General features: G+C 38.5%; 3 protein-coding genes across 4 annotated transcripts; 1 reads left to right on the top strand and 2 right to left on the bottom strand.

Moving 5' to 3' along the window:
* Positions 1–30: 30 nt before the first annotated feature.
* On the bottom strand, positions 31–2,647 carry Ccdc58 (Coiled-coil domain-containing 58). Of its 2 annotated transcripts, none has more exons than XM_022844557.2 (4): positions 2,498–2,647; positions 1,136–1,261; positions 634–780; positions 31–263 (listed from the first exon to the last, which is right to left on the bottom strand). In XM_022844557.2, exons 1-4 carry the CDS (start codon positions 2,543–2,545, stop codon positions 162–164), a joined length of 423 nt encoding a protein of 140 aa, XP_022700292.1. In that variant the 5' UTR covers positions 2,546–2,647; the 3' UTR covers positions 31–161. The 2 variants fall into 2 exon arrangements, with proteins under 2 accessions (XP_022700292.1, XP_022700293.1); XM_022844558.2 differs by lacking the exon at positions 2,498–2,647 and adding an exon at positions 1,890–2,080.
* A 129-nt stretch (positions 2,648–2,776) lies between these two features.
* Kap-alpha1 (karyopherin alpha1) lies at positions 2,777–18,024 on the top strand. The gene is made up of 7 exons (XM_022844555.2): positions 2,777–3,048; positions 4,761–4,930; positions 7,367–7,523; positions 7,702–7,941; positions 8,285–8,621; positions 8,876–9,281; positions 10,818–18,024. The coding sequence occupies exons 2-7, from the start codon at positions 4,772–4,774 to the stop codon at positions 11,121–11,123; spliced, it is 1,605 nt and encodes a 534-aa protein (XP_022700290.1). The 5' UTR covers positions 2,777–3,048; positions 4,761–4,771; the 3' UTR covers positions 11,124–18,024.
* A 2,902-nt stretch (positions 18,025–20,926) lies between these two features.
* Positions 20,927–24,303, bottom strand: LOC111266793 (UPF0389 protein GA21628). Its single transcript, XM_086971067.1, has 5 exons — positions 24,259–24,303; positions 22,871–22,926; positions 22,686–22,718; positions 22,253–22,343; positions 20,927–21,555 (listed from the first exon to the last, which is right to left on the bottom strand). Exons 2-5 carry the CDS (start codon positions 22,914–22,916, stop codon positions 21,339–21,341), a joined length of 387 nt encoding a protein of 128 aa, XP_086827193.1. The 5' UTR covers positions 22,917–22,926; positions 24,259–24,303; the 3' UTR covers positions 20,927–21,338.
* Between the last annotated feature and the right edge of the window lie 867 nt (positions 24,304–25,170).

Below are 25,170 nucleotides of genomic sequence, written 5' to 3'. Positions count from 1 at the left end.
CACAATAATGTAATGAAAACGCAGTCGTGATAATATAAATTGATCCGTATAAAAATGTATTTCATTTATAAAATGATATGCGATAATGATACGCGCTTGCACTTCCTTAATTACTACAGATCCTACAAGGAGTGAATATATAGGCTCAAGTAGCTGACATCCTACACAGGCGTGTAGAAAAAACGACATCGCTCGTGGAACACTTTCTTTGTCCGTGTTTTGATTACTTCCTCGACGCCCAACTCAGCTTGAAAGAGACGGTGCTGCAATAGTTTGTAATAAACATGTGGATATTGAGCATTATAAATTTCAAACTATAAAACCTAACACAATCCGACTTTATCGTCGAAGCTAGCCGGGCCGTTTCAGAGTACGCTATTATTATATTTTTTTGATTTGACAAAATTGAATAATGCGTGACATTTCGATGAATAATTCGGTGAATAATAAGAATAAGCTCATAGGAAACACGACTGTGCACTTGTTATCGGTCATATTGATAAACGTACTCTAATTTGGGAAGGTTTGCGAAAAGTGTATGTGTTTCCTTTGCGAAAAGGATTTAGCATTACAATGAAGCTAAGATAAAATAAGAATTGCAATATTCAGCCAAAAGGTTTGTTTTACTCTCACCTTTGTCTGCTCCTTTTTTAGTTCTTTGAGAACATCTATATTGTCTGGATTTTTTTCTTTTGCTGCTTTCAGGGATGCTAAGTGATCCTCGCTGTACTGGACACATTTCTGAATCGATGCTTGCCTCGATGAATACAGATCGTCCAACTAAAATTGGAGATCTAGTTTTTTAAGGGATAGGTTTTTCATAATCGTCGAATCGAAAACTTTAATTAGACCCGATAGGATACAACAGTTCAGAAAAGTGGTTCGCTATTTTCATTAATACTAATTACATATGACATGTTTGTCATATGTAATTAATTTCATTCACAAATCAATCAGAGAACTTAGGTTTGACTGGTTTGAAGTAACCACCTACTCTTCTTTATTCTTTGGGGTAGATTTCACCATGCCGATTAACTACAATGCACGTACATGTAATAACAGATTAACACAAATATAAGGCTGTGTCTTGAAGTCGGTGTTTCTAAACTTCCTCAGAGCAAAAACGCCTGTTTACCTGTCTGTACAAATCCTTGCAGGTTTCATGAGCATCATTTTTATTGGAAAATGACTGCGTCGGAACCGTTGTGTTCAGAGCATAAATGATATTATCGTCGATTTTGCGACTTTGCTTTAACAACTCCTATACGTCAGATAAAAAAGAAAAACACAAGCTTACAAATAATAAACAATGTAAAATGCTGCGAGCCAGCAGAATCTGTCTTAGTCGTACTAAGCATGTTGGTCTATTTTATGGTTTATTTATTATGCGTACTAACATATTGGGAATCAAAGATAGAAGAGTAGTAACATTTTATAGAATCTCACTTAAATTCGTTTTTTCTTATCATATATTCCTAAAGCAAGGTCGTCTGTAAAATATATCTTATCTAAGCGCGATTTCGAACCATTAGTACAGTTGAACCTGACACTCGTGAAGTTCTCTATTAAATGAGCAGATCAATGAACGGATAGTAAGCTTAATTTAAAAACATGGAACGTGCAAACTGTATTGACATAAATAAATGTAGATTGATATTTAGGAAAAATGCAGTGCCAACTCTGCAAACAATCAATATTGCCTAATAATTTGCATTTAATGCAGAAATTGGCATTTTTGAAAATGTTGAATTTATGAATTGCGGCTCTACTTGGTATAAGATCACTCCTCGAACATTTTAATCGTTCTAGATAGAGTATACTTATCACACATAAAAAGCTGCACTGAAAACATTTTCTTAGACGATAAATTGGCCTGTCTCACACGTTACCTGGTCACCACTGTATGGCTGCATCAGTATACACACATACTACTGTGACTTTACATTGCAACAACCCCCTAAAAAACTCACACAACATCTCACACTTAAGAAATCCGTCCGTCATAGATAACTCTGTATTGTTATTGCGCAGTCGCAGACATAGCCGAACAATTGCCACAGTCGTTATATCATGTATAATAAATAGTGAACCTACTATAGATCTATAGCCAGTAAACCAGCAACAGTTATAAATAGGTAACTATTATCGGAACCAGTCACGTTCGACATTTTGACCACGTGCCTACACCATTTCGCTAAAAATGCACGCATTTTTAGCATGAGCCTTGAATAGAAGCCAATTGAATCTATGTAAGCGACTTCGCGGACAACGTTTGTCCGGTTAAAAATCTAATGTAATACTTGAATGTCCATCACAAACCCAAACCTATAAGTTATCGGAAAACAAAAACATTCCGCGCGGAACCGGTGTCTTCATAACGTCAGCCAGTTATGTTTTCCGCTTATGCAATTTACTTGCGAATAAATGGAGAAACAATTTTGCGTTTCTACAGATTCTACATGTAGTCTCCTTGTGAGCTTTTTCCGACCGTTCTCACCTGGAAGCCAAGAAAATCCTCACAGGTGCTTTTCGTTGTATTCGCCATTTTGCCCCTTTAAGCACACGACTTTGTTATAGTCACCACGAATCGTTCATTTCGCGGTTCAGGTCAAAATATGTGATACGTTTATGTACCACTCGCACAGGTAAACATGTAAACGAATTCAAATTACCCAAAGACTAATTATTCATAGAAACAGAACAAATAACGTCTTGTAATGTAACTAGATTTAGCAGAGTTTAAGCAATAGAAATTTGGCTAACAATCCAAGCATTACTATAAATTCATGATGGACTCCACAGTTGTGGTACACTTTGTGGTACGTTCGATGTTCGCGAGAACAGCGGGCAGCTGCTACACTTGCCGTGTACTGCCAATGGACTGCCTCATCGCCTGCTAGCGCAAGCCTGCTTATCATCACGTTAAAATAGAAAGGAAGTACAACCTCGACAATTGCCAGGTTTACGACGGAGCGTGGTGCGATCCGTGATTTTCGTATACTGGAGAGTCAATCAGCATTGAGTCGGTTCGGCTGCTGCAGCAAGTGGGTAAGTTAAATGTGCGAAGATGTGTTTTACATCAAACGGGACACGAAAGATTGAGTATGACTTCAGTGTGCATAGGAATCGTCTCTTACGTGTGTGTACGTGTAGAGATTTGAGTCAGTCAGTGTTACAACGCGTCTTATTGTGCTATGATGTATACAGGCTTAAACGGATCGCATATCCTCTGTTCTGTAGCAGCAATGAACTACAAGCCGCGACACAACGAAAATATCACATGGCGATCGTTCGGGTCAAAAAATGGGTCATTAATGCAAATTAGTAATCTAGGAGTACTCATAACGTGTGCCATTCATAAGGTATGCATAAATGGTACATGCTACAATCTGAACAGTGTCCTGCTATGATTGTGGTAGTTCCTAAGCGAGCAAGCTATTAGCGCACAATCGCAAAATATAGCAACAGATAGCGCACATCGGAAGATTCGATCCGCTAATTGTATTCCCTAAGTACCCAGCCGCGTTTTAAGCTTGATTGCAGCTGTAGCTTTGGTTGTTTGCGCACTATTGGGCACGAGTGTGTTAGGTAAGCTCGTGTGTGCGTGGTAAGTGAGATATCGCTTTTTCGACGATGTTGTTAAATTGGCAATCAGCTGTTATGTTAGCGCCGTTGAGCTGGCTGGATGTCGCCATTTTAAATTCTGGAGATGAACAGGACCGCAGCACGATAATCCAAGAAAGACCTCTCGGACCCAATAGTGGCGTACGAAATCGACAGCATATATATAATTGCCAGGTGCCTGTTTTGTTCTAGATAAAACTTCGCGCTTTAGACGTGGTTTAAGCAACTTCCAGTTAAGAATTAAAAAAAATATTAGTTACCCCGCTTACACTATAAACCTGACGAGGTAAATAATGTAATATTGTGTTTATAAGATGGCTACAGACAACGAAAGTATCAAGCTAATGTAATATTGTGTTTATAAGATGGCTACAGACAACGAAAGTATCAAGCTATCATACTTTTCTCAGGTACCAGCTTTGCCCCTTTCTTGCTGATGTTGAAAAATTCAATCTAGAAAATTATAAGCATGCTCGAATCCGATTACTTTTGTTACAACATCTATAGACTATAATATCAACTTAGGCGCAGAGTCTTCTAACTTCAAACATAAGCTATTCGATAGTTAAATAGTATATTCTTCAAACATAAGCTGTTCGATAGTTAAATAATATATTCTTGAATGAATGAATCAACAAGAAGCCGCAATATAGGCAACTTCGTGTTGCTATTGATAACTTTAGATTCATACCTCGTATGTGGAGGTCTAGACATCGTTTTAAGTACCTTACATAATTTATGGGTAGAATTCATTAAGGAATTCACAGCGTTTGCTTCACCGTAGGACTATTTTTCGAATTTCGTTTTGAGCTGCTGACGTCATACTTTTGCCCGTTGTTTGAAAAAAATTAAGCCAACAATTTACATCTCTAAACTTTGTGAAAAAATTGAATAAGGTAACTTATCTTTATGACAACTAGCACTGTTTATTGCGGATGATCGTTTGAGATTTTTGAGAAAGAAGTAGAGGAGGTAGTGTTCATACCACTACAACAATTCAGATGACCTGAAATGAAATAACGGATAGCACAAGATAAGGTTATTATATATATATATATATATAATATATAGAAAATCTTGTATAACGGGTGGTTTCTTCGTGGCAATATTTCATAAGTGCTATGGTTTATTTTCAGACACTGTTAACATGAGTTACGGCGGAGGCCAAGACCAAAAGCCCATTCACCGTGCTTACAAAAATCATGGTGTCGACAACCGTGAACTGCGTCGACGACGAAATGAAGAGGGCGTTCGGCTTAGAAAAGCCCAGAGAGAGCAGGCCATGCTCAAAAGAAGAAATCTTCAAGTAAGAATTTGTGTTTAGTCTTCAGCTAGTACAAATTTAAGTAAATATTACTGTCAGTGGTTAACTCTGTGATAACGGCTCATTTATGATAAGAAGACACGACATTTATCAGTTTTATTTAGAACACTTCGTCTAGCAAATGTGAAGACTTTCGAAATAGGATTGAGTAGAACACATGCGTAATTGTTGGATATACATGTATAAGGAGAAATGTTACGACATTGTTGGATATTCATATATGAGCATAGGATATACATATATAAGCAGAAACATTACGACATTGTTGGATATACATATATAAGACATTTCGACATTGTTGGATATACATATATAAGACATTACAACATTGTTGGATATACATATATAAGCATGAACAGTACGACAACCCCTCTGGGCTCATAACGTCCGGGTTTCCGCTATGCGTTAAAACTGCCGTTCTGCGCCATTGTCCGTACAAATGTTACTATGAAAGCGATATCTTCGTGCGCCAGAAGTGGAGTCCTCACTACGATCGAGACAGCCCGGAGCTGCCAGCAAGAGGTTCCGCCCGCGGCTTTTGAAAAATTTGTAACAACCTGAATGCCAACTCTTGCCGTGATAGCGCAGTACGTGTCTTCCCCCTAAACTTAAGTCGAATCGGCGTACACACTTCGTTTCTTACTGGAAGCCAGTCGTCTGAGGTAATACCCAACGGCTTAAATGCTGGATGCAAAACACAATTTTTGAATGTTTGACGGAATTAACCCTCATTTGGTCGCATGGCAGCCTTCTAGGAAACGCGGGCGAATCTCGGCTGCTAGATCATCAATATTAGTGGTAATACTGTCCCAGCCTTCGTAGGCTACAATAGAAGTTCCGGCTTTGAGGCAAATACTGGGTTTGAGTTCGTCGGTGACAGTCTCTCATTCAAAGAAGACGTGGTTAGAAGTGGCTACCAGAGCTCACATACTAGTGATTGTTAACATCGTCCTGCAATTCTGGCTTCCCTTGAGGTAACACAAAGGCTGCTGTAAGTTTGCATAAAAGATCCAGAGACTTTTTTCTAGCGCACAGTGATTTCGGAGCTTAAACACACTGATGTCTAAATCTACGTGCAATATCCCATAAATAAATCCTTAGTGTCTTCGTCTATCGATCTCGCACCGCAAGCTATTCGAATAACGTTCGTCGCCTGGCATGCAGAGAACACATATGTAAAGGGCAAAGCATTAAAATTTGGGGAGCCTTCTGCGGTGAGAGCATGCATTCATCTGCTATTTTTAATACCAAAAAAGTCAGTACTTTTTGACCTAAAGACAACAAACTCCTGGCGACAGGAAGTACGTTGTTTTTGGAAGTTTAGTCAAGACCACCTATTATACAATGTCGTTAAACGCGGGAAAAACTTTCTATTATTATCTTGATGGATTACCGCATATCAGCAGTTTACGATATCGAAAATACAAAAGCGACTAAAAACCAGCAACTACAGCGCAACAGAAAATTACCTCAGAAAAAAACCTCTGAAAATGAACGGTGCAACCTAGAGTTAGTTTCTGATAATTTCGACTATGGCTTTGGTGAAGGAGTTAGATATACCATCCCACGAATTGTTTATTAACGCCTCAAACACATAAAATTTTTTTCAGTGTTTATGTTCTGAGTCATTACGTTACCTTGCTTTTTCCAGAAAAAATTGACGTATCACCAGAAGTTGCTAACTATTGGGCAACCGTGGATAGTTGGAGTACCTGAACAACCGTATGGGACCATAGTCTCCCAACAAAATGAAGCACTAGCTCAAACCAGTTAATTAGTGTTGCTAATTAGTGTTGTTGAGAATACAAGCATGTTCTGTAATGAGCATGTTTTGGAAGAGCTCAAATTTGAACTTGTTGAATACTATGTATCCAGTGTTATTGAGCGTGAGTTTAAGTCATAAACTTCGACATACTCAGTTATTCTATCAAAGGGAGGTTCGCACGTTTACAATGGGAACATTTGGAACGAACTTATGAATGGTTTAGGTCCTAAAGTTGTAGTTGTTGTAGATGTGATTATATTAAATGTGACATTTATTCAACATTTCCTAGTACATGCAAGGAAATTCATTGACAGGTCTGTTATTATTCAAATACAGAATACAAAAAAATATTGAATTTAGATCCCCCCACCCTGTGGAGTTTTGGCTATTGCATAGTAAGCCCCCTCCCTGTAGAGGTTTAGCTATTGCGTAGTCAGCGATAAGTTCTATCTCGGTTTACCTGTCGGGCGATCTGTATTTCAAAAAGACGGGATTATCTCGAGCTACAAGATAACTTCTTGTAAGAGGTCGAAACGCCACGCCTATGAATGGCTCTTTAATTCTTAGATTATCAGTGTACCCGATTTATCTGTCTATCTTAATAGGAATGCAATATTTGTGGTTATCGTTATAATGGCATTATATTTTTTTAGGAAGAGGTTGAAGTTGAAGAGGCTGAGTCCATGTGTGGTGACCAGACAACCGCTACTGAGGAAAGAGTTACCCCAGAGATGGCGCAGGGACTTTTTGCCCCTGATCGAGCCCTGCAGCTTCAATGCACTCAGCGATTTCGCAAACTCCTTAGCAGAGGTATGATTTTCTAAATGCAAATTAACTATATTAAATATGAACGACGACACGGACGAGTACAGCGTAAGCTATTTTCGGCTATAAATTTTCACCCGATTTTTTTTCAAATAGATCCAAATAAGTCCAGAGTTTCCGAGTGACCTCGTGGTGTTAACGATAATGTTGTCTGAACTTACAGAGCCTAATCCGCCCATTGATGATGTGATCGCTTGCGGAGTTGTGCCGCGGCTCGTTGAGTTTCTTAAATGCTCAGATCAGCCCCAATTGCAATTTGAGGCCGCTTGGGCTCTGACAAATATAGCATCGGGCAACGCGTCACAAACAAAAGCCGTCTTGCAAGCTGGCGCAGTACCCATTTTCATCAAACTGCTGGACTCTGATAGTGATGAAGTGCAAGAACAGGCTATATGGGCGCTTGGTCGGTATACGTTGCGAACATTTTTGAAGTCCTAGAATAATTTATGATTCGAAACTGTATGAATTTACATTTTTACACTGGTCGTCATTAAAACCGACGTCGTCATTATGTATGTATGTGTTCAGTATCAGTTGAAAATACTATACTATGGTAGATAGCCTTTTTTGATATCCTATATCTAAATTGTCACGTACATTAGCAATATGAGGGGTGTAGTAAAATGCTAAACAAATGTATTTTTCTCTCCCTATATATATATTATATATATTTGCCGGAAATAAGGTGAATAGACAGTTGTCATGCGGCCCTTTTAAACTAATGTGCAATATTTTAAATTAAACAGGTAATATAGCTGGTGACGGACCCAAATGCCGAGACTATGTCATAGAGCAAGGCATGCTTGCCCCTCTAATTCGATTTATCGAAAACAGCCAGAAAATCACCATGACCCGTAATGCTGTGTGGGCGTTGAGCAATCTTTGTCGAGGTAAAAGTCCTCCGCCAGCATTTGAGAGTGTCCGTGCAGCTTTACCTTTACTTGGTAATTTATTATATTCCAAGGATGCTGACCTGTTGGCGGACACGTGTTGGGCGCTTAGCTACCTTTCCGATGGTCCCAATGAGAAGATCCAAGCGGTTATAGAAACTGGTGTCTGCAAACGACTTGTCGAACTTCTTGCGTGAGTATAGACTACAGTTTGTTAAAAGCATTTTGTCACACGTCACATGTCTCTTTTGAACTTCTCTCTACGTTTAACGTAACCACATCATATTGGCATTTTTGGGGAGAGGATCTTACATTTTCACATGGTTTGTATCCATTTGGTAAGACTCTCTTTATAAATTTGTTAAACCGTTGCCTCATTGTCACTCATATTCTCGATTAGTCAGTCGGATCTTACACAATGGCAAATCATGCTCGGTTTGTTTACAGCCACGTAAACCAGAGTGTGGCATCGGCGGCCTTGCGCGCGGTGGGAAACATCGTAACTGGTGATGACAACCAGACGCAGGTTATCCTGAGCCACAACGCCCTGGTCTACCTGGCGCACCTTCTAGGCTCGCCCAAGGAGACTATCCGCAAGGAAGCTTGCTGGACGCTGTCCAATATAACTGCTGGAAATCGAGATCAGATCCAGGCAGTGATTAACGCAAATATTATACCTGCTCTTATTGATATTCTAAGAACGGGCGAACTGAAGGCTCGTAAAGAGGCAGCGTGGGCTGTAACCAACGCTACGTCTGGTGGAAGCCCTGAGCAAATTCGTTACATGGTATCGCAGAACTGTATCCCGCCGATGTGCGACCTTCTGGCTATGTCCGACCCTAAAATTGTACAGGTGAGGTTTTCATGAAAAATGAGTTTCAACTTGTTTTCTAAGTGAAAAATTCATGATTTTTAAAATTTCGAGATCTCATATGTTGTGAACGCAGTTTCTAACGGAGGATCGCTTCATGACTGTGCATAGTAGCGTATCAATTCGGAACGGAGGATCGCTTTATGACTTTGTACAATATCGTATCAAATCGGGTAATAGTTCAAACTCACTGTCCGCAGTCGGTAATGCTTACTACTCTCAAAATTTGATAGGTTTAGCAATTTTTCTGGGTCTGCTCTTGGTTTTACCCAGCTTTCTTTTTGATACTTGCTGACAACCGAAGATCAACAATTACGTCTAGCACTTACTCTTAACAAGAAACCTATAATATTGTGCGCGCAACTGAGTTCATTAATTCTTTTAATAAAGAGTCCGCTTTTCCATTGATTTAACTAACCCCGAGTCATAAGAGAAAAAAGACACTTAAGAAAAAAATATTTACATTTTTTTCTTAGGTGTCTTCTCGGTCCGTCGGGTACACACCAACGGGTGTCCTGTTTCAGCCATTCCTGCACGAATTTCGCTACTTTTGTTCAGTTTCCCACTGAAATGTTACAGCTGTTCAAATACTACAAAGTCTGTTCATTCCACATCCAGCCCAATTTCACCCAAACTCTAGCTCTAATATAGATTCTTTCAGTTCCAATTACCTCGTTGCAGATCTGCAGAAATCTTTAATCACCGTTTTGTTGCACTGATCCCATGTTTTCAGTGGAATGTCTACTTCATAGTAATGGTGTAGCCTTGTACCGAAACTAATCTGTCATTCCACTGTGCGACTGCTGTTATTTAAAAAAAAATCCTACTTTACCTCAGAAGATATACACATGTGTTATTGGTTAATCAGCCGATTCACCTAGGTGATCAGCTTAAGGAACCTGACCAACAAATTTAAATCCCAGTTTAGGTGCAGACCTACTTGACATAATAATTCCATCACCAAATTATTCTGCGTATATTATTTGAATGCATTTCTGATCCAAACATTGTCCTGGACTTAACCTGCTTTCCCAGCGCGACTAATCCATTTCACAACCGATTTATTAAACGATATGCGTATCAGATTGAGCTGTATAGAAACTGTTCCTAAATTATCAACGGTTGCCGAACAAATATCCCATAAAGATCACATTTGTTATAAACAGTCGTACGGTGTAAAGAAAAAAAAAACATTTAAAGTTTCAAAGTTAAAGATACAGCGCATTACAGAATGAACCAGTACTAGCTCAACAAAAAAATAAGACTAAATCAAGAATTTTGCATAGGGTATTTCAAGAAACCAGGCAAACACAGATAGAGGCGTATTACCAATTAGATTAGGAACCAGTTACTTGCCATGTATGATGGATCTAGACTTTATAATCAACGAGTAGCAACGCCCGGATTCTGAAATTTGAAATAATTTTGCTTTGAAATAATTATCCATAAAACCGATATAAGCGCATTACTCAAACAATTACTAATTGATCTCTTGTTCGATTCCCGGTTTTATTTTAGGTGGCTTTGCTCGGTCTGGAAAACATCCTAAAACTTGGTGAAAACGAAAGCATAACGTCAGGCACCAATCAGTATGTGCTGGCTATAGAGGAGTGCTATGGCTTGGATAAGATTGAATTCCTGCAGACGCATGACAATATAGACATCTACCAGAAGGCATTTGAGATGATCGAACGTTTCTTCTCTGCCGACGACGATGAAGAAGACGTCGGATTAGTTCCGGAGATCGACCCCAACCAGGCCGACCAATTTCAGTTTGGAACACCCGAGCAAACGCCTGGCAGGCACGGTAACTTCAAGTTCTGACCGGACATGACCTGCCTCGTGTAGCTCGTTGGCGCTATTGTCGCTAACGTAATATAGCGCCGTCCCGTTGGTACACGCAGAAAGCTTGCAAAGTCGACTTCGACTATATCTCTATACGCATATATTTTCGGTAGCGGTCGAATTAAGCAGGACTAATTAAGCAAGGCCGCCGCCATGCCATACATATGAGGCGAACACGATGAAAAAAGACGTTCTTGTCGGTTCAAGCAATGTCGACGAAATAGAATTACATAATATCGCGAATTATTCTATCTCTACTATAATGATAATAGGCATATGTTGTAGTTCCCGTCCCGCTGTTTGTAGAAGAGCATTCGCGGTTCATCGTCTTAGAATTAAGAGCAAAGAAATATGGGCGCGGCGTTTCAATAGAACTGCTGAACTATTAAGGAAAGGATCACCGGAAAACTGGAAAACTGATAAGCAAAGAGAGAGAAGACAAAGAGCAAGAAAAAAGACCATGCCTCCTCCTCAAAAACAGCAACAACAGCTACAATGACAACGACAACAACAAGTAGAAATTGTTTTACAGAGCATACAACATGTGTAAGATAGTAAAAGTGGGAATACTCATCGGTACTTCAACGACAACGCTACATGGACAACAGTTACGCCGACAACAACAACAGTAACAGGACAACTACGATGACGACAACAACAATGATAACATTGATAAAAACTACAATGGCAACAAAAGAACATAAGTTAAAACTATAACAACAATAACAACAACAACAGCAACAACAACAAAGTACAGAGCAACAACAAAAACAACAAACAATTAATAACAACATCTACAGTGACAGTAGGATTATACAATAATAGAAACAAAGGAACAATCGCAAAGACAGAAGCGTATGAGAGAAAAGGAAACCAGTGACCATAAGGCGCGATATATGTATAGGAAATGACTTCAATGCGGTGGAACAACAGCACAATAGAAGTAAACGCAAGATGCGATGAGAGCGCCCACATAATCCCCGTCAGATGTTCGTTGACTGTACGGTCAACAGTAACAGTAAGTGTAATATCTCGTTTGATCGTGACGAGGGATATCGGATGGTTAGCATCGTAACCCCCCTCTATCATAATAGTAATAACAATAACAGCTGTTCCGTGGAATCTTGTCGACTCTAAGACAAAAGGATACGGAATGAACGAGAAATATAAGTGAGAGTTTACATGTGTGACAATAATAGTAATGACGGTTATTATATTAGCAAAGTGATCATGGCGATGTTATCGTGAGGAGCGATGGTTAGCTTTACAGGCAGCCATCGTAATATGAAGGAATTTTTCGAAAAGGGTGCGCATGTGGAGATAGGTAGCAAACCTGTATACATGTGTGAAAATAGAAGAGGGAAAACAAGTGGGCGGAAGTGCGGATGTGCAAAAAATGAAGTAGGAACGTACGAAAAACAAAAATAGAGCAGAATACGACACGTTTAGAATAAACAAATGGTGACACTAAATGGCATCAGAAAGTCTATTCAAACGAACATGACGTGGAAAGGAAAGGAAATAATACATTGAAAGGATGATAATACCATGTAAGAAGAAATACAAGTTAAAGTTTACTACTAGTAATAATAATAATAATAATCATCATCATACTAATCCTACAAGTACTACATTTACAACATACATTCTTACACGATCGGGACACACAATGTTACACTTTACATAACATTTTGGTCCACATCACTGGTTGACCGTCGATGACACGAGACACATCTATTGTATGATTATATACATATATAAATAATATATACACTCCTGATAGCAAAATGTCCCTGTTAACCTGGTTTTGCTCAGGCTCAAGTTTTGGCCTGGGAATAAGGTTTGCCCCTGCTAGCTGCCTCGTTAGTGCCACAACAAATGGCAAATGATGAATGCAAAAAGGCTTGTTTTTCTCTTGCAGTAGCGAAAATCAGCGACCATAATCTGGGACGTTGAGTGAAAGAAAGACACCTAGTGGGGCGAAGTAGGAGACAAACATGAATAATTTACGAGGGATTGTAAACAGTTTATCTCTGTATGTAAACAGACAAGCACATTTTCATATACAAAATCAAGCAGCAAGATACTGTGGCTAGTACAGCTAACAGTTAAGCTTAGTTCTACTAGAGTAAAAATAACGACTGCTGCTACCATGAAACGTTGGTACGTTTTACGTTACGTACGGTTTACATTACAGCATCACAAATCATAACATAGCAATGACAGTTTTCGGCATGTGCTCACTTTTCAGTATCCTATCACGAAGTACGTACAAAAAACATTACTGATACTGAAAAAAAAGTTAAGAACCCCGTGCAATAGAACTCAGGTTGGGTTGCGTCTAGAACATTACGGTACCGAGATGGTGCATACCGATATCGGCAATTACTACATCCCCCGGGTATGTATCAATATTAATTAATGTTTGCATTTCGAGCGTTACTATTGCCACATTATAGTGGTTGGTTACAGGGACATGATTAGCATTATTAATAATAATCATAGTACAATGATAACTGTTGCACGGTGAACAGTTCTTTTCATTAATCGATTGGTCGAATCACGCCCGACACTCAACTGAACGCTGAAATAAAATAATTATACAAAAGTAGCAATAATCGTCGTGCCCTTGATCTCTCAGGAAACCAGATCACATGTACACACATATATGGAAAACAAATATTTATACCAAACAAGCGAGCGAAGTCTTTTCGACAAAACCATTTAATAATAATGATGATAATGATAGCGATGATCTGCGCAGAACCCACTTCCTATAAAGTAATCTAAAACCACGTTCACAGTGAATTCTCAAAACGAGTTGTAGTGGAACTTCGGAAAAATTTAGCACAATTAACATGACATCACGTAGAACTAAAACACACCATTACGAGGGCGACGACGACGACGACGACGAGCAAGACGAAGACAACAGCGAAATAATGACGATGAAGCGACAACAAAGACGGCAAAATGGAAAAACCAAATAACGACAAAAGCAGCAGTCAACATTTAAACAAAAGTGACCTTTTCTTCTGTAGTTGCTGCTAAGATTTGTCCATTCGTTGAGTAGGCGTTTTCGTTGGAGTTTTTGTGCTGAGTGTAGATGTTTGCGTGGAAATGTACGCACAAGGTGCTACACTCAATTCAATGCTAGCAGTAACTATGTCTACAGCAACGATGAAGATACGAGCAGTAACAACAAACGCAACATTATTGATAGTGTCCATTACTCACCATCAAATTATTATAATATGAACAACAATAGCAAGAAGCATTAGAAATACTAATACGGCGTCAACGATGACGAGGACAAAAACCATAACAACAATAACAATCAATGAAAACCACAGCACCCACCCACCTACCACAAAAACAACCACCACAATCGCCACCATGCCAAAAGTGGTTCTGTGATATTTAGATAAATGATAACAAGAATTACTACCTCTGTCATGATTATTATTATTATTAATATTATTATTATTATTATTATAATCGTGAATTTCGTGGCTCGAGCAACAACAGAGTTGACAGAGTAGTAACGAGAAGGACAGAGGTCGAGATGGCACTTATTATTATTAATAATTTTTTGTGAAGTGATATAGATGACCTTTATAATGATAATTTTTGCACGACTTCTACCATTATTAATACGAAGTACATGGAGGCCTGTACTCTTGCTCTATCCATTCGTCTATATATCTATTTATGAGAGCAATTTTCGCTTATATGGAGAATAGCTAAAGTCATTCAGTCGGTCTGTTGCGCAGTGAGGAAAATAATCGTGGTAATCGCATGGAATAACAAAGCAGATATTCTGCTTACTTACTGTTGTTTTTGAATACTTTCATTGCTACATCATCTCGCGAACAGAAATATAAAATAAATCATATCGAACTGTTGGGCCTGACGGGGGAAAAGGAGGGAGAGACCTATCCGAAACTTTATAATGAATAGGAAATAAACGGGCACACAATCAAAGCCGTGACCAGTGATCTCACGTGGACCCGAGGTATGTTAGATTTTTTTTGATGGTAGGATCTCTACAGCATCGCGGAACAAAATTGCCAGCCGCGACATCCTGCAGATATTTAATATCCTGCAGATATTTTGATGAGAGCGTAGAGGTATTATGCCGTACAGGTGGCAAAATCATCTCAGTGACATGTCCAATATTACGCTGACCGTCAAACCTATTCGTTTGGACGATGTGCGCAAGGCTTGAGGATACAACCATTACGGGAATGATATTGCTTGGTCTCTGCATACTTTGGTGTCCCAGTCCCACAATTTGTTAGCTTAGTGGGATTAGTAGCGTGTATATTGACTCTCCCTCCTTTAAAGTCGTAGGACTAGATAGGTTATATTTAAACCAAGATCTACGTCCGTACAACAACTGCGATTAGTGGACGAAATGATGGGGGGGAATAGAATTTTTTGTCTTGATTGCTACTTTGACCTTTGTATTAGTATTGGCGAAAGTATGCCTTTTGCGCAGTGTGAGAATGATTTAGTCTGTCAACAATGACAACATAATTGTTACGAAGTTATTGTTGACTTATCGATGGGGTGGAAAGGGTTTTAGGTTTATGACGGTAGTGTTATAATGGGAAAATCGATAGTAAAATGGAAGCCATAGTTAGGCTAGGCAATTAGATGTAAATGTGTGGATAAATATTTAGAATTGGCTATATATGAAATAGTACGACGACTTGTATTAAGGGGGCACCGCTTATACTTATTTGAGGCTGCTTAAATTTGCTCCATTCCGGACCATCCAAAAAAGTTATTAACGAAAGAAAAAAGTTATTAAAAAAAAAGAGAAATTATTATTAAAGCAAACATAATGTTTGCTAAAAGTTATGTAATTCATCAATTGGTTTAAGCAGATATCGACAGGTCCTATTTAAATGAAAGGTAAAGACTACTTCATAAATGATTGTTCAGTTTTATTAATAGCTCGCTTAAGTCAGGTCAAGTTTTGAGGAATAGGGTAGAGTTACGATGTGATGTAGATATATTATAGATATGTGTATTTAGGATCAAAGAGTATGTTAATTCAAGGAAGAGATTGAAGCTGTTAATAATCAAGAGCCCGGCATGGTAAAACAGACAGACATCGAAAAAAAAATGCTACACAACAGGAACAGTCACAACAACTGTTCATATACGAGTTAACGGCGGTAACAACAACAACAGCAGCAGCAGCAGCAGCAGCAGCAGCAACATCCATAAAAATAACAATAATATATACAACGTTACTCTAAACAACCATAATAACGCCAACTACAGTGATAACGATATCAATGGAAATAACCATGTACGCCTTATTTATACAATCAACATCCTCCAAAGAAGGGTCACCAGACATTATACAGGTTTAATAGTATGAAGCGGTTGAGCTCCGAGAGAACTAGCCATTTAAACAAACTAATAGATTTTGACGGTGCGATCGAAATAAGCAGTTCAACATCCTGAATAACCATGTCTGGCGTTCGTGCGCTACAACAACAATCTAGAAACAGTAATATAATGCTTAATCGAGTAAGTAATAATATATAAAACGCGTCATAAAGTACGCCACTCCTCGACGATAACAGTAGGAAAAATTGCAAAAATATGAAACTGACCACCAACGCATGCCATACAGAACAGGTATAGTACATCAGGTCAAACAAACAACAATAGCAGCGGCTTACGACAGCATCAACAAGCGACAGCAATAACAAAACCTTTGATACGGATACCAGTGGCAGTATACAATACAGCAAGTAACCAACAACAACAAACGTTCGTAAAAATCAAACAAAATGGTTTCACAAGGATAACACTGACGTTAATGACAGCAACTGTGACAAACATTATAACAAGGACAAAGAACAATAGCGACAAGGACAACAACAATGGTAACATTAAAGCAAAGACGTGTTACAACCCGAAGCTAACACAAAATCAAGTAGTCACTCAGCCAATAAAAAGAATGAAACCCTATGACACATCCAATGAAACAGGCAACAAAAACGATAGAACTAATAGTCACAGACACTCGTATTACATTTTCACCCACAAAAGAGAAAACGGAAGCAGCCACGGAAGCATGTTTACTAAACAGAGAAAAAATAAAGTTTCGAGGCATCGATTACCAGCAAAAACAGTGATGACGCAGATGAAACGATGGTTAAAACAGCTACAAGAGTAGCAACTATAGAGTAAAACATGGATAGAAATAACGAGAGGACACCAATAGGGGGGAGGAGGTGAAAATATAAAATTGAGACGGAGGCAGCATTAGACACTTGTCGATACTTTCCGACGAATGCACTGACGTAGAATTTGATCATGAAAATAAGAAACGTGGACAACGGGAGTAGTATAAGCTAAATAAGTTAAAACTGAGTGGATTAACATGAGCAACATATATATGAAGATTGTCTTGACAATAGACACCGTCGATGACGATAATGATGATTTTTGCTAAGGCGAAACTGCAATGAGATAGTGGTATAGTTTTCAGAATATCAAAGCAAGCATCTATCCCATAACTTCTGAGAGATATGGAAGAAAATAAAAAAAAAACAAATATAGTTGCAAAAAAAGATTTTTAACGATTATCCTCTAGTTACGCTGTACGCAGAAAGCTAAGCGATAACATAAGCTATGATGACACCAGCGGCGGCGGACCATTACCAGAAATATGGCTGAATTCACCGACATGAAAAAATTCGTCTTTCCGGATTTGCTCGGATGGGTTTCGAACCATAAAAACAAAAAACTGACGTTTGGATTTATCCGAAAGCCGATTGGGCTTGTGTACTTCCTTTGATTGATATGGTGTTGGAAATTTGCGAAAATAAAGGATTAGATACTGGATATAAGACATACTTGTTTTTTTCGCTTACAAACAGAATGATCAATAAGATTATTAAAATGAAAATTGGTTTTTTAGCGCTACACACAGTTTGTTTTCTTCGATTTCGTTCTCGGTTTTTGCACAAAATAGTATGAAAACACTTTTTGAATATATAGCGTTTTATAAAACGAATCTTAGAAAGCTAAGTTCTGTGGAATCTTTGCCGGATGGCTTATATTTTAACGGCTATTTTAGGAAAACCCTTACTGCACCTAACTTCAAGCGGCAGGGATCTTAGCGGACTTCACAAGGTATTGTGAAATCACTAACACGGTAACTGATTTCAAAAAAATTGATTTCTGATGGCACAATTATTGATTTTATTCAACGTAAAGCCGTTTAAGCCATCGTGATGTACACATTGATTCACTGGTTTCAAGTTTTTTTCACTGGTTTTTTTAACACTAGTTAGACTCTATTTCCACAAAATGACCGTTTGTCAACAATTAACTCATTGACTTCTCAAGCCAAAGCAATTGGAATGGTACTTACTAAAAAAAAAAACACTCGAAATTAATTTCAGTGAACAGCCGGCGTGCAGTTGTAAAGGTATCCTATTGTGTTGGCTGCCATTCTTAAAACTAAAATGGAATCTCTGAAAACACAAAGATGTATGCGAAGATCGTTCGTTGCTCAGGGTAATTTTGTTCTTATAAGGACAATATGTGTTGTCCCTGTAAGAACAAAATTTACGTTGTTATATTCACAGGTTTATATAATCTATTATTCGACACTGTTTTCCTCGATTCAGGTTATGAGTGAAGTGTGCGTATAAGATCGTGCGTTGCCGTCTAGTAGCCACACCTTCTACTGTAGACTGCCGTATCACACATTCACGAGCCCCTCCAAAAATTCGAAGTGTCTGGCAGTACTGATTCTTTCATTTCGGAAACATCTTATAATTTCTGTTACAAGGGTCTGATGTCTGAGGTCTCTGATGATGTCTGAGAGTCGGCTTATGCTTAAACTTATTCAACACTGGCACCAGAGACGCTTTTTCTTTTGTTAAACACTATTCTTTCGCTTTTCTAGGGCTCCGATGTTCCCCATGCGGATTTTTTACTGGTAATGACTGCGCGAAATACCTTTAGTTGTACATCACACAACTTTCGACTTATTCTGGACGTAGTTCGTGTAAACTTCTTCTAGTGTTTTCGTTATAATTCCGTAGAACATGCTTCGATAAATTTCATATGGGGTCGAAAAGGTTACTGTAGGGGTAGCTCCTTTATGTTTCGAGCTTTGTCCTGTGTCGCGATTAGATATTCCATCAGGTGTCTGGCTCCCATCACGAGAGGAAGTGTGCCTATTCCAGGTTCAAGCCTAGATCACAAATTGTCCCTAGTATTAGTAGGTAAATACACCACCTACGAAACTATCATAGAAACGAGGGGAGATTAGATTCTATGTGACCTTAACCTTTCGATTTAAAATGATTACACTAACAACAAACTATTATTTCGCCAAAGACATATATATCCAACATTGTTATCAATCCTCAATGTATTCCACTGAAACTCTGCTTTCCAGAAGTAGAAATTCACTTTTTAGCACCAAATTATTATTCTTTGACCCTCAATCAATAAGCAAATATTTCATATATAATGTTTACCAAACCCCATCTGCTAAGGATGCTTACGTAGTTATTAAAAAGTTTCAACTAGTTAAATAGGTCTGAAAGAATCTTTGAGATTGTTTCATACGGCTGATCGTCCCTTTGAGTACGTAACAACGTGGTCTTCGCCTGACCTTCAACATAAACCACCTCACGTGTTTTAAGTTTTATAAACAACACTTCATTAATATTTTATCACGCAGGTAAACATGTGTTTGTTATCCTTTTTCTTACGTTTTACGTTCAACACTGGAACCGGCTGGCTCTCAGCACCAAACGAAGGGTGTCTATGCCTGGATTTGAACCTAGACCATCGCGTGCGCTAAAATTTTGCATATAAACACGTTACCCACAACGCGAACGTGTTAGCACGTTAAAACTACTGAACTACGTCATAGACAAGCAAATGTTTAGAAGGAACAGGAACGTTTCGCTACATCAAAATCATCCATATTACGGAATAAACCAATTTAGCTTGAATCTTCTATTAGAAAAGGCAGCAGAAAGATTTTTCAATGAGCAAGTACCTGGTCCGAAATTGGAATCGTTACAATTCTGCAAAAGTGTGTGTTTCAAGCTCAAACAAGGAAGATTCAAGGATTAAAAATGTACCAGTGAATATGCTTTAGCTCGAAAATAAAGACTTGTAAAAATGTGGTGTGTGGAGTAGAAATTCTTTAATAACCCTTATACACATAGATGTCCTCAAGGTGCCTCCAGAATCAGTTGTCAGATAATCCTGAAATTACACGCATAATTCTGGTAAACAAGTCTAAAGGATTGTTTACTATAAATTAAAAAATGTCAAATATCTCTGAGATCCGATATCTTGTTACATCATATTTTGCCTCAACAGCAGCGAACAGAGCAGATACTTGCTTGCACATATCAAAGCACGTTACATTCTTTTCTCTGCACATTAGCCCTTAATCTGTAGACCTAAGGCTTCTGCATCGTTAGATTTTGATTTGTACGCTTTTTCGAGAACATTCAAAACCATTTCGCCCTGCCAGAAAAGAATACCTAGGTGCATTTTTTGAACGAGTCTGCCTTATTCCTTGCAAGCCTTGTATCCCCCGTCAATATCGCAGATTGCTGACGCATGACCTTTGCACACGGCATGGCCACGGCATTTTTTTTGTCTCTTTATTGTACGCGATGCAAAGGTAGTAGTAAAGACTTAATAACCTTCTAATTCCTGCATATATATATATATATATATATATATATGGTAAAACGGAAAAAAGAGTTAAATTATGTAACATCTAATCTTTGTCGTATTTTTTTATTAACAGCTTTTTTATGCGAGGCACAAGGTTCTCCTATTAACACACACCGTGCTTGCGCAGAAATATTTCACTGTATTTTACTATCACCATAAAGAAATATGCTTTTTGCCTGACTCTAATAAGATCTCTAACAAGCATGAGAAACCAAGATAAAAATACGTTTTCTTCTTTTCACTGCCTATTTCCTTATTCTTTTGTTTCTCGCAGACGATGTCGTCTCAATAAAGACTAAAATTATAGGCATTGTAGCAGGTCAACGTTTGGCGACGCAGCAGCAAATGCGCCTGTCGTTAATTTGACGAAGTGAGTACAACTACGAACATAAACAATTGCTTTTCATTACAATTGGTGTCCATTCCTATTTTCTATTGAGTGTTTTAGGAACTGCCACCTCCATCCTTTGCCTTTTCTATTTTTGTATCCTTTTTAATTTCGTTATGCCAGTCAAGGTTAATTTTATGGAGGCTTACACCCTCAGAATGCTGCTTTTTCCCGATCCAAACTGCACCTATAGCACCTAAGAAAGTAGCTATACACATGTAAATGTTGATCCTAATACGGGCCATATCTCGCACTTTTTCCATTTGGTGTTGTCTGAAAATTCACACGAAATAAAGCACAAGACAGCAGCTAATGTTATGTTAATTCACGCTTGACGTGTTTATGTCAAATCGGACACATCTGAACAACATTTTAATACAAACGGAATCGCATAAAGACAACACTCACTGTTTAGCAAGTATTTTATTCTTAAACCTAAACCATTCACGATACAAATGACTTAATATGTTTACGATAGCTGCACTTTCTCTAATTTGAATCCGAGGAAGTTTTATGGAGGACGGACTATGTCCATCGTCTAAGTCGTGTTGCCACTCCATGCTTGCAACGATAAAACATGTTTTTCAAGTTACAAATTTTTAGCAAGAAATGAAGATGTGTTAACATACATTAAGGAAGATAACTACATATATTTAAAGTTTGTCAACTATCATAATATATGGTCTCTAACAAGTAAGATAGTACCAGTCAAGTCAAATACGTGACAAGGACGATATAACAGACTTCGTAAATTGTATAAATTGCTTTTCATTATCTAAATAGCATAGTATAAATTGTTTCAATAGATATAACAAGATCTCTGTTGCAAATGTTTAGTTTAACAGTCTTCTTGCTTTTGACTTATAATTCTTCAAGCTACTTTCATTACCAACGAATCGACAGGCAGAGAACCTAACACTACGACATGAATCCATGCATAAAAATGGAACATGCGAATAGCATAACTTACGGAACCAAGTCGGGCACTTGTCCCAGAGGGTATTTTTTAAAATACACCAAGAGGAACTTTTCAAATTTATTAGCCTTGTGTCTCGTTAGACCTTAAATAAACACATTCGGAATACCAAAAATTCATCAGACTTACTGAGCTTCATGCTGTAACCATTCATACAGGGGCAGAATCTGTTCACTAAAGCTGAATCAGCCTTTCTGCAGAACTAGACAGAGTCAACTGTGCATATTACAACACAACTTATAGAATGTCTGCGTTCATGGAAATGGCCCGATGACTAGAATTACCTGCCAATAGCATTTCAATACGATTTAATATTACATGAGATATCGAAACAAACGAGATGAAGCTACTAAAGAGAAATATTAAGTGATTATTTCTGGCACAATGATTCGTCAATTAAAAATCCCACGAAGAACCTGTAACTCACCGTTCATTTCTGTACCTTGCAACCGTACCTGGGCTAGAATAGAACAAAAACTCATTTTAGCTTCGTCTCATAAAAGGCTGGACTGGTTTACCGTGTGCGGTTAGCTGCATCATAAGTTATCTGCATAGATATAGAGTTTTTTTGACATATACTTGAGTGTCCTAGTTTGATCACGAAAATCGTACCGAGACTTAGAGGTCTGACGACTGAGCTCATTCTCGATAAGAGCATTTCGTTCCTTCTGAAAAGCATAAAACAAAATAAACTGACTCTGCTGTACTCAGCGAAATGACAAATATGGAAGCCGTACTAAATTGCTATATTGAACGAACAGATAAAGCATTACAAGTGTTTATAAGAAAATTGAACGCATAAACTACAGTAATAATAAAAAAAGGAAGGAATACAGGTCGTAAGAAATGTTAGAATGGCAATGGCGTAAAAGCCCATGTAACCTTGGTAAATGTATCTTTAACTTTGTGAATTTTCTACGAATAGAGTACGCGCAGTTCGCTCAGTTCGCAGCTGCATGAACGTTTGCTAGCAATACGAACATAGTAATCATATTTTCACAATGGACACCAGGTTTGCTCCGTATCTGGCAGTTGCACCCTAGAAATCGATTGTACTCTGTAAAAACAGCCATGTAGCTACAGGCATTATCGACCGCACTCATTTGCTGTAGTAAACAACACTTAAGTTCTAAAATAAGCGCTTTGTTAAACTACATTTATCAATTTATTATGAGTAAAGTCAATTTATGTCTATCACTCTAACTACTTCTAATTTTGGTTGTCCAAAAATGTTTGCATCGATTTATTTTTCTCAACAGCGTTTAACACCTTCGAAAAGCAACATCCTACGGTTCAAATAATATATTCAACTCGTAATATAAGTAATATATTCAATTCGTAGTCCAAGGTAATAAGCGATCATAATTTTTGTTTCAATAAATCGATATCGTGAAGCGCAAACAAAGACCTCTAGATGAGTTTACCCTATGGCTAATGGCCCAGTAAATGAACGCTTCAGTAAAGAGATAAACTTATCTCTAAAGATTCTGGGTTTATACTCATTATCTATCACTTCTAAACATATAACAGACCGTGGCGGTTTATTACTGTAGAGCAAAAGCTTATAGGCTTATTCCGTCAGGAATACGTAGACTACCACTTCTGATAATCTTTCGAAAGGTACCGAGAAATATTGTCAATTAAATAAAATAATCAGTCTCGTATAGGTGGTGATTTTATGATACTTAGAACACATATATATGCATCACATTAGCTTCACGATAGATGTTTTTGTCTTACTACACTGCATTTATGAAGAACAAGCTTGTTTTAATTCAGATACGGCTTGATTGACCGTACTTCATAGATGTACACTTTTTATAGATAAAGCACATATTCTGACTATTTGTGATGATGCATTCAACGAAATTGTCCTATACTATATATCGAAGTTGTAAGAACGATTTTTTATATTGCACTGCTCCAGGATTAGTCAAATGTTTTGAGGGCATTTGGTCGTACACATATGTTGCTGTTCAATCTTATATATATTTATACACCTTCTATTATTGTTAATTATAATTGTGTTAATGCAATGAAATGTCCGAAACAAGTTACCTCTACGAGCTGACCGAGTTATTCTTGGAAGGAGAAATTTTTGTTTATTGACAGTTTGCTCGCCAGCCGTCTGCTCGCGAGTTATTGTTTTTACTTAAACGAGTCCACCGTTTGATCTGAAAAAAAATCAGGTTGCTTGCTAATATAACTCAATTGGAGCTCTTGTAAGCTTGTCGCGGATGCCAACATTGTGCCAAAATTAGGTGCAGTTCGAGCTGGTCCTATGTAGGATTCTGTTTTAGAGCTCCCCAACAATTTCGAAAACATGTCCGCAAAACTGCCAGCTTACTCGTACCGAGCCACTCGGATGCAGTTGAATCTGTCAATGAAAAACCTATCTGCTGTCCATAACTCTAGCCGTAGCTACTAAGTCTATACGGAGTTCTTTGACTCGTACGAGCGTTCGAAAACCTCGAGCTGAGTGTTGTCACCGATGTTCGACTCTCTCAAACTCGGGCGCTTCTTATCCTTCTCCGATTTCCCTCCACCCTTGAAACGACTCCTTCAGCCTGTCTTCCCCACTTCTCGCCGTCGTTGTCGATTGTTGGCGGACGCAGTGCGGTGCTCCGACAGCAGACGATTTCGGTGCACCGCTTCGGCCGGAGCAGCGGTGTCGGCGCGCGCGCCCCGCAGGAAGTCGTCCCTGCAGGAGGGGGCGCTGGCGTCGCTGTCGACGACGATAGCAGAGCTCTTCCATCTTGATAGTGAGCGGGCCGACCGAAGCTCATAGGGCCACAGCACACAACAGCGAGCAGCAACGACGAGTTGGATGTGTGTAGTTTAGACAGTTGATTGGGCCTCTGTGCTGCTGAGTGGTGGTGGGCCAGCCAGAGTGGAGCAGATCGCTTCAGCGG

The sequence above is a fragment of the Varroa jacobsoni genome, unplaced genomic scaffold, assembly GCF_002532875.2.
Source record: "Varroa jacobsoni isolate VJ856 unplaced genomic scaffold, vjacob_1.0 scaffold_1116, whole genome shotgun sequence".
Taxonomy (NCBI): domain Eukaryota; kingdom Metazoa; phylum Arthropoda; class Arachnida; order Mesostigmata; family Varroidae; genus Varroa; species Varroa jacobsoni.
The sequence above is the reverse complement of the archived record's forward strand: the minus strand, read 5'-3'. Positions and strand labels throughout refer to the sequence as shown.

What these genes read in the sequence shown, in the direction of transcription:
- Ccdc58 (XM_022844557.2), bottom strand. Translation starts at nt 2,545, where the DNA reads ATGGCGAATACAACGAAAAGCACCTGTGAGGATTTTCTTGGCTTCCAG. An exon ending in GCAAGGATTTGTACAGACAG is followed by an intron (nt 781 to 1,135) that starts GTAAACAGGCGT and finishes CTCCAATTTTAG; the next exon opens with TTGGACGATCTGTATTCATC. An exon ending in TAAAAAAGGAGCAGACAAAG is followed by an intron (nt 264 to 633) that starts GTGAGAGTAAAA and finishes AAACTATTGCAG; the next exon opens with CACCGTCTCTTTCAAGCTGA.
- Kap-alpha1 (XM_022844555.2), top strand. Translation starts at nt 4,772, where the DNA reads ATGAGTTACGGCGGAGGCCAAGACCAAAAGCCCATTCACCGTGCTTAC. An exon ending in TCAAAAGAAGAAATCTTCAA is followed by an intron (nt 4,931 to 7,366) that starts GTAAGAATTTGT and finishes ATATTTTTTTAG; the next exon opens with GAAGAGGTTGAAGTTGAAGA. An exon ending in CGACTTGTCGAACTTCTTGC is followed by an intron (nt 8,622 to 8,875) that starts GTGAGTATAGAC and finishes GTTTGTTTACAG; the next exon opens with CCACGTAAACCAGAGTGTGG.
- LOC111266793 (XM_086971067.1), bottom strand. Translation starts at nt 22,916, where the DNA reads ATGCTCTTATCGAGAATGAGCTCAGTCGTCAGACCTCTAAGTCTCG. An exon ending in GCAAGGTACAGAAATGAACG is followed by an intron (nt 22,344 to 22,685) that starts GTGAGTTACAGG and finishes TGTTTATTTAAG; the next exon opens with GTCTAACGAGACACAAGGCT. An exon ending in CAAGTGCCCGACTTGGTTCC is followed by an intron (nt 21,556 to 22,252) that starts GTAAGTTATGCT and finishes GTGAATTTTCAG; the next exon opens with ACAACACCAAATGGAAAAAG.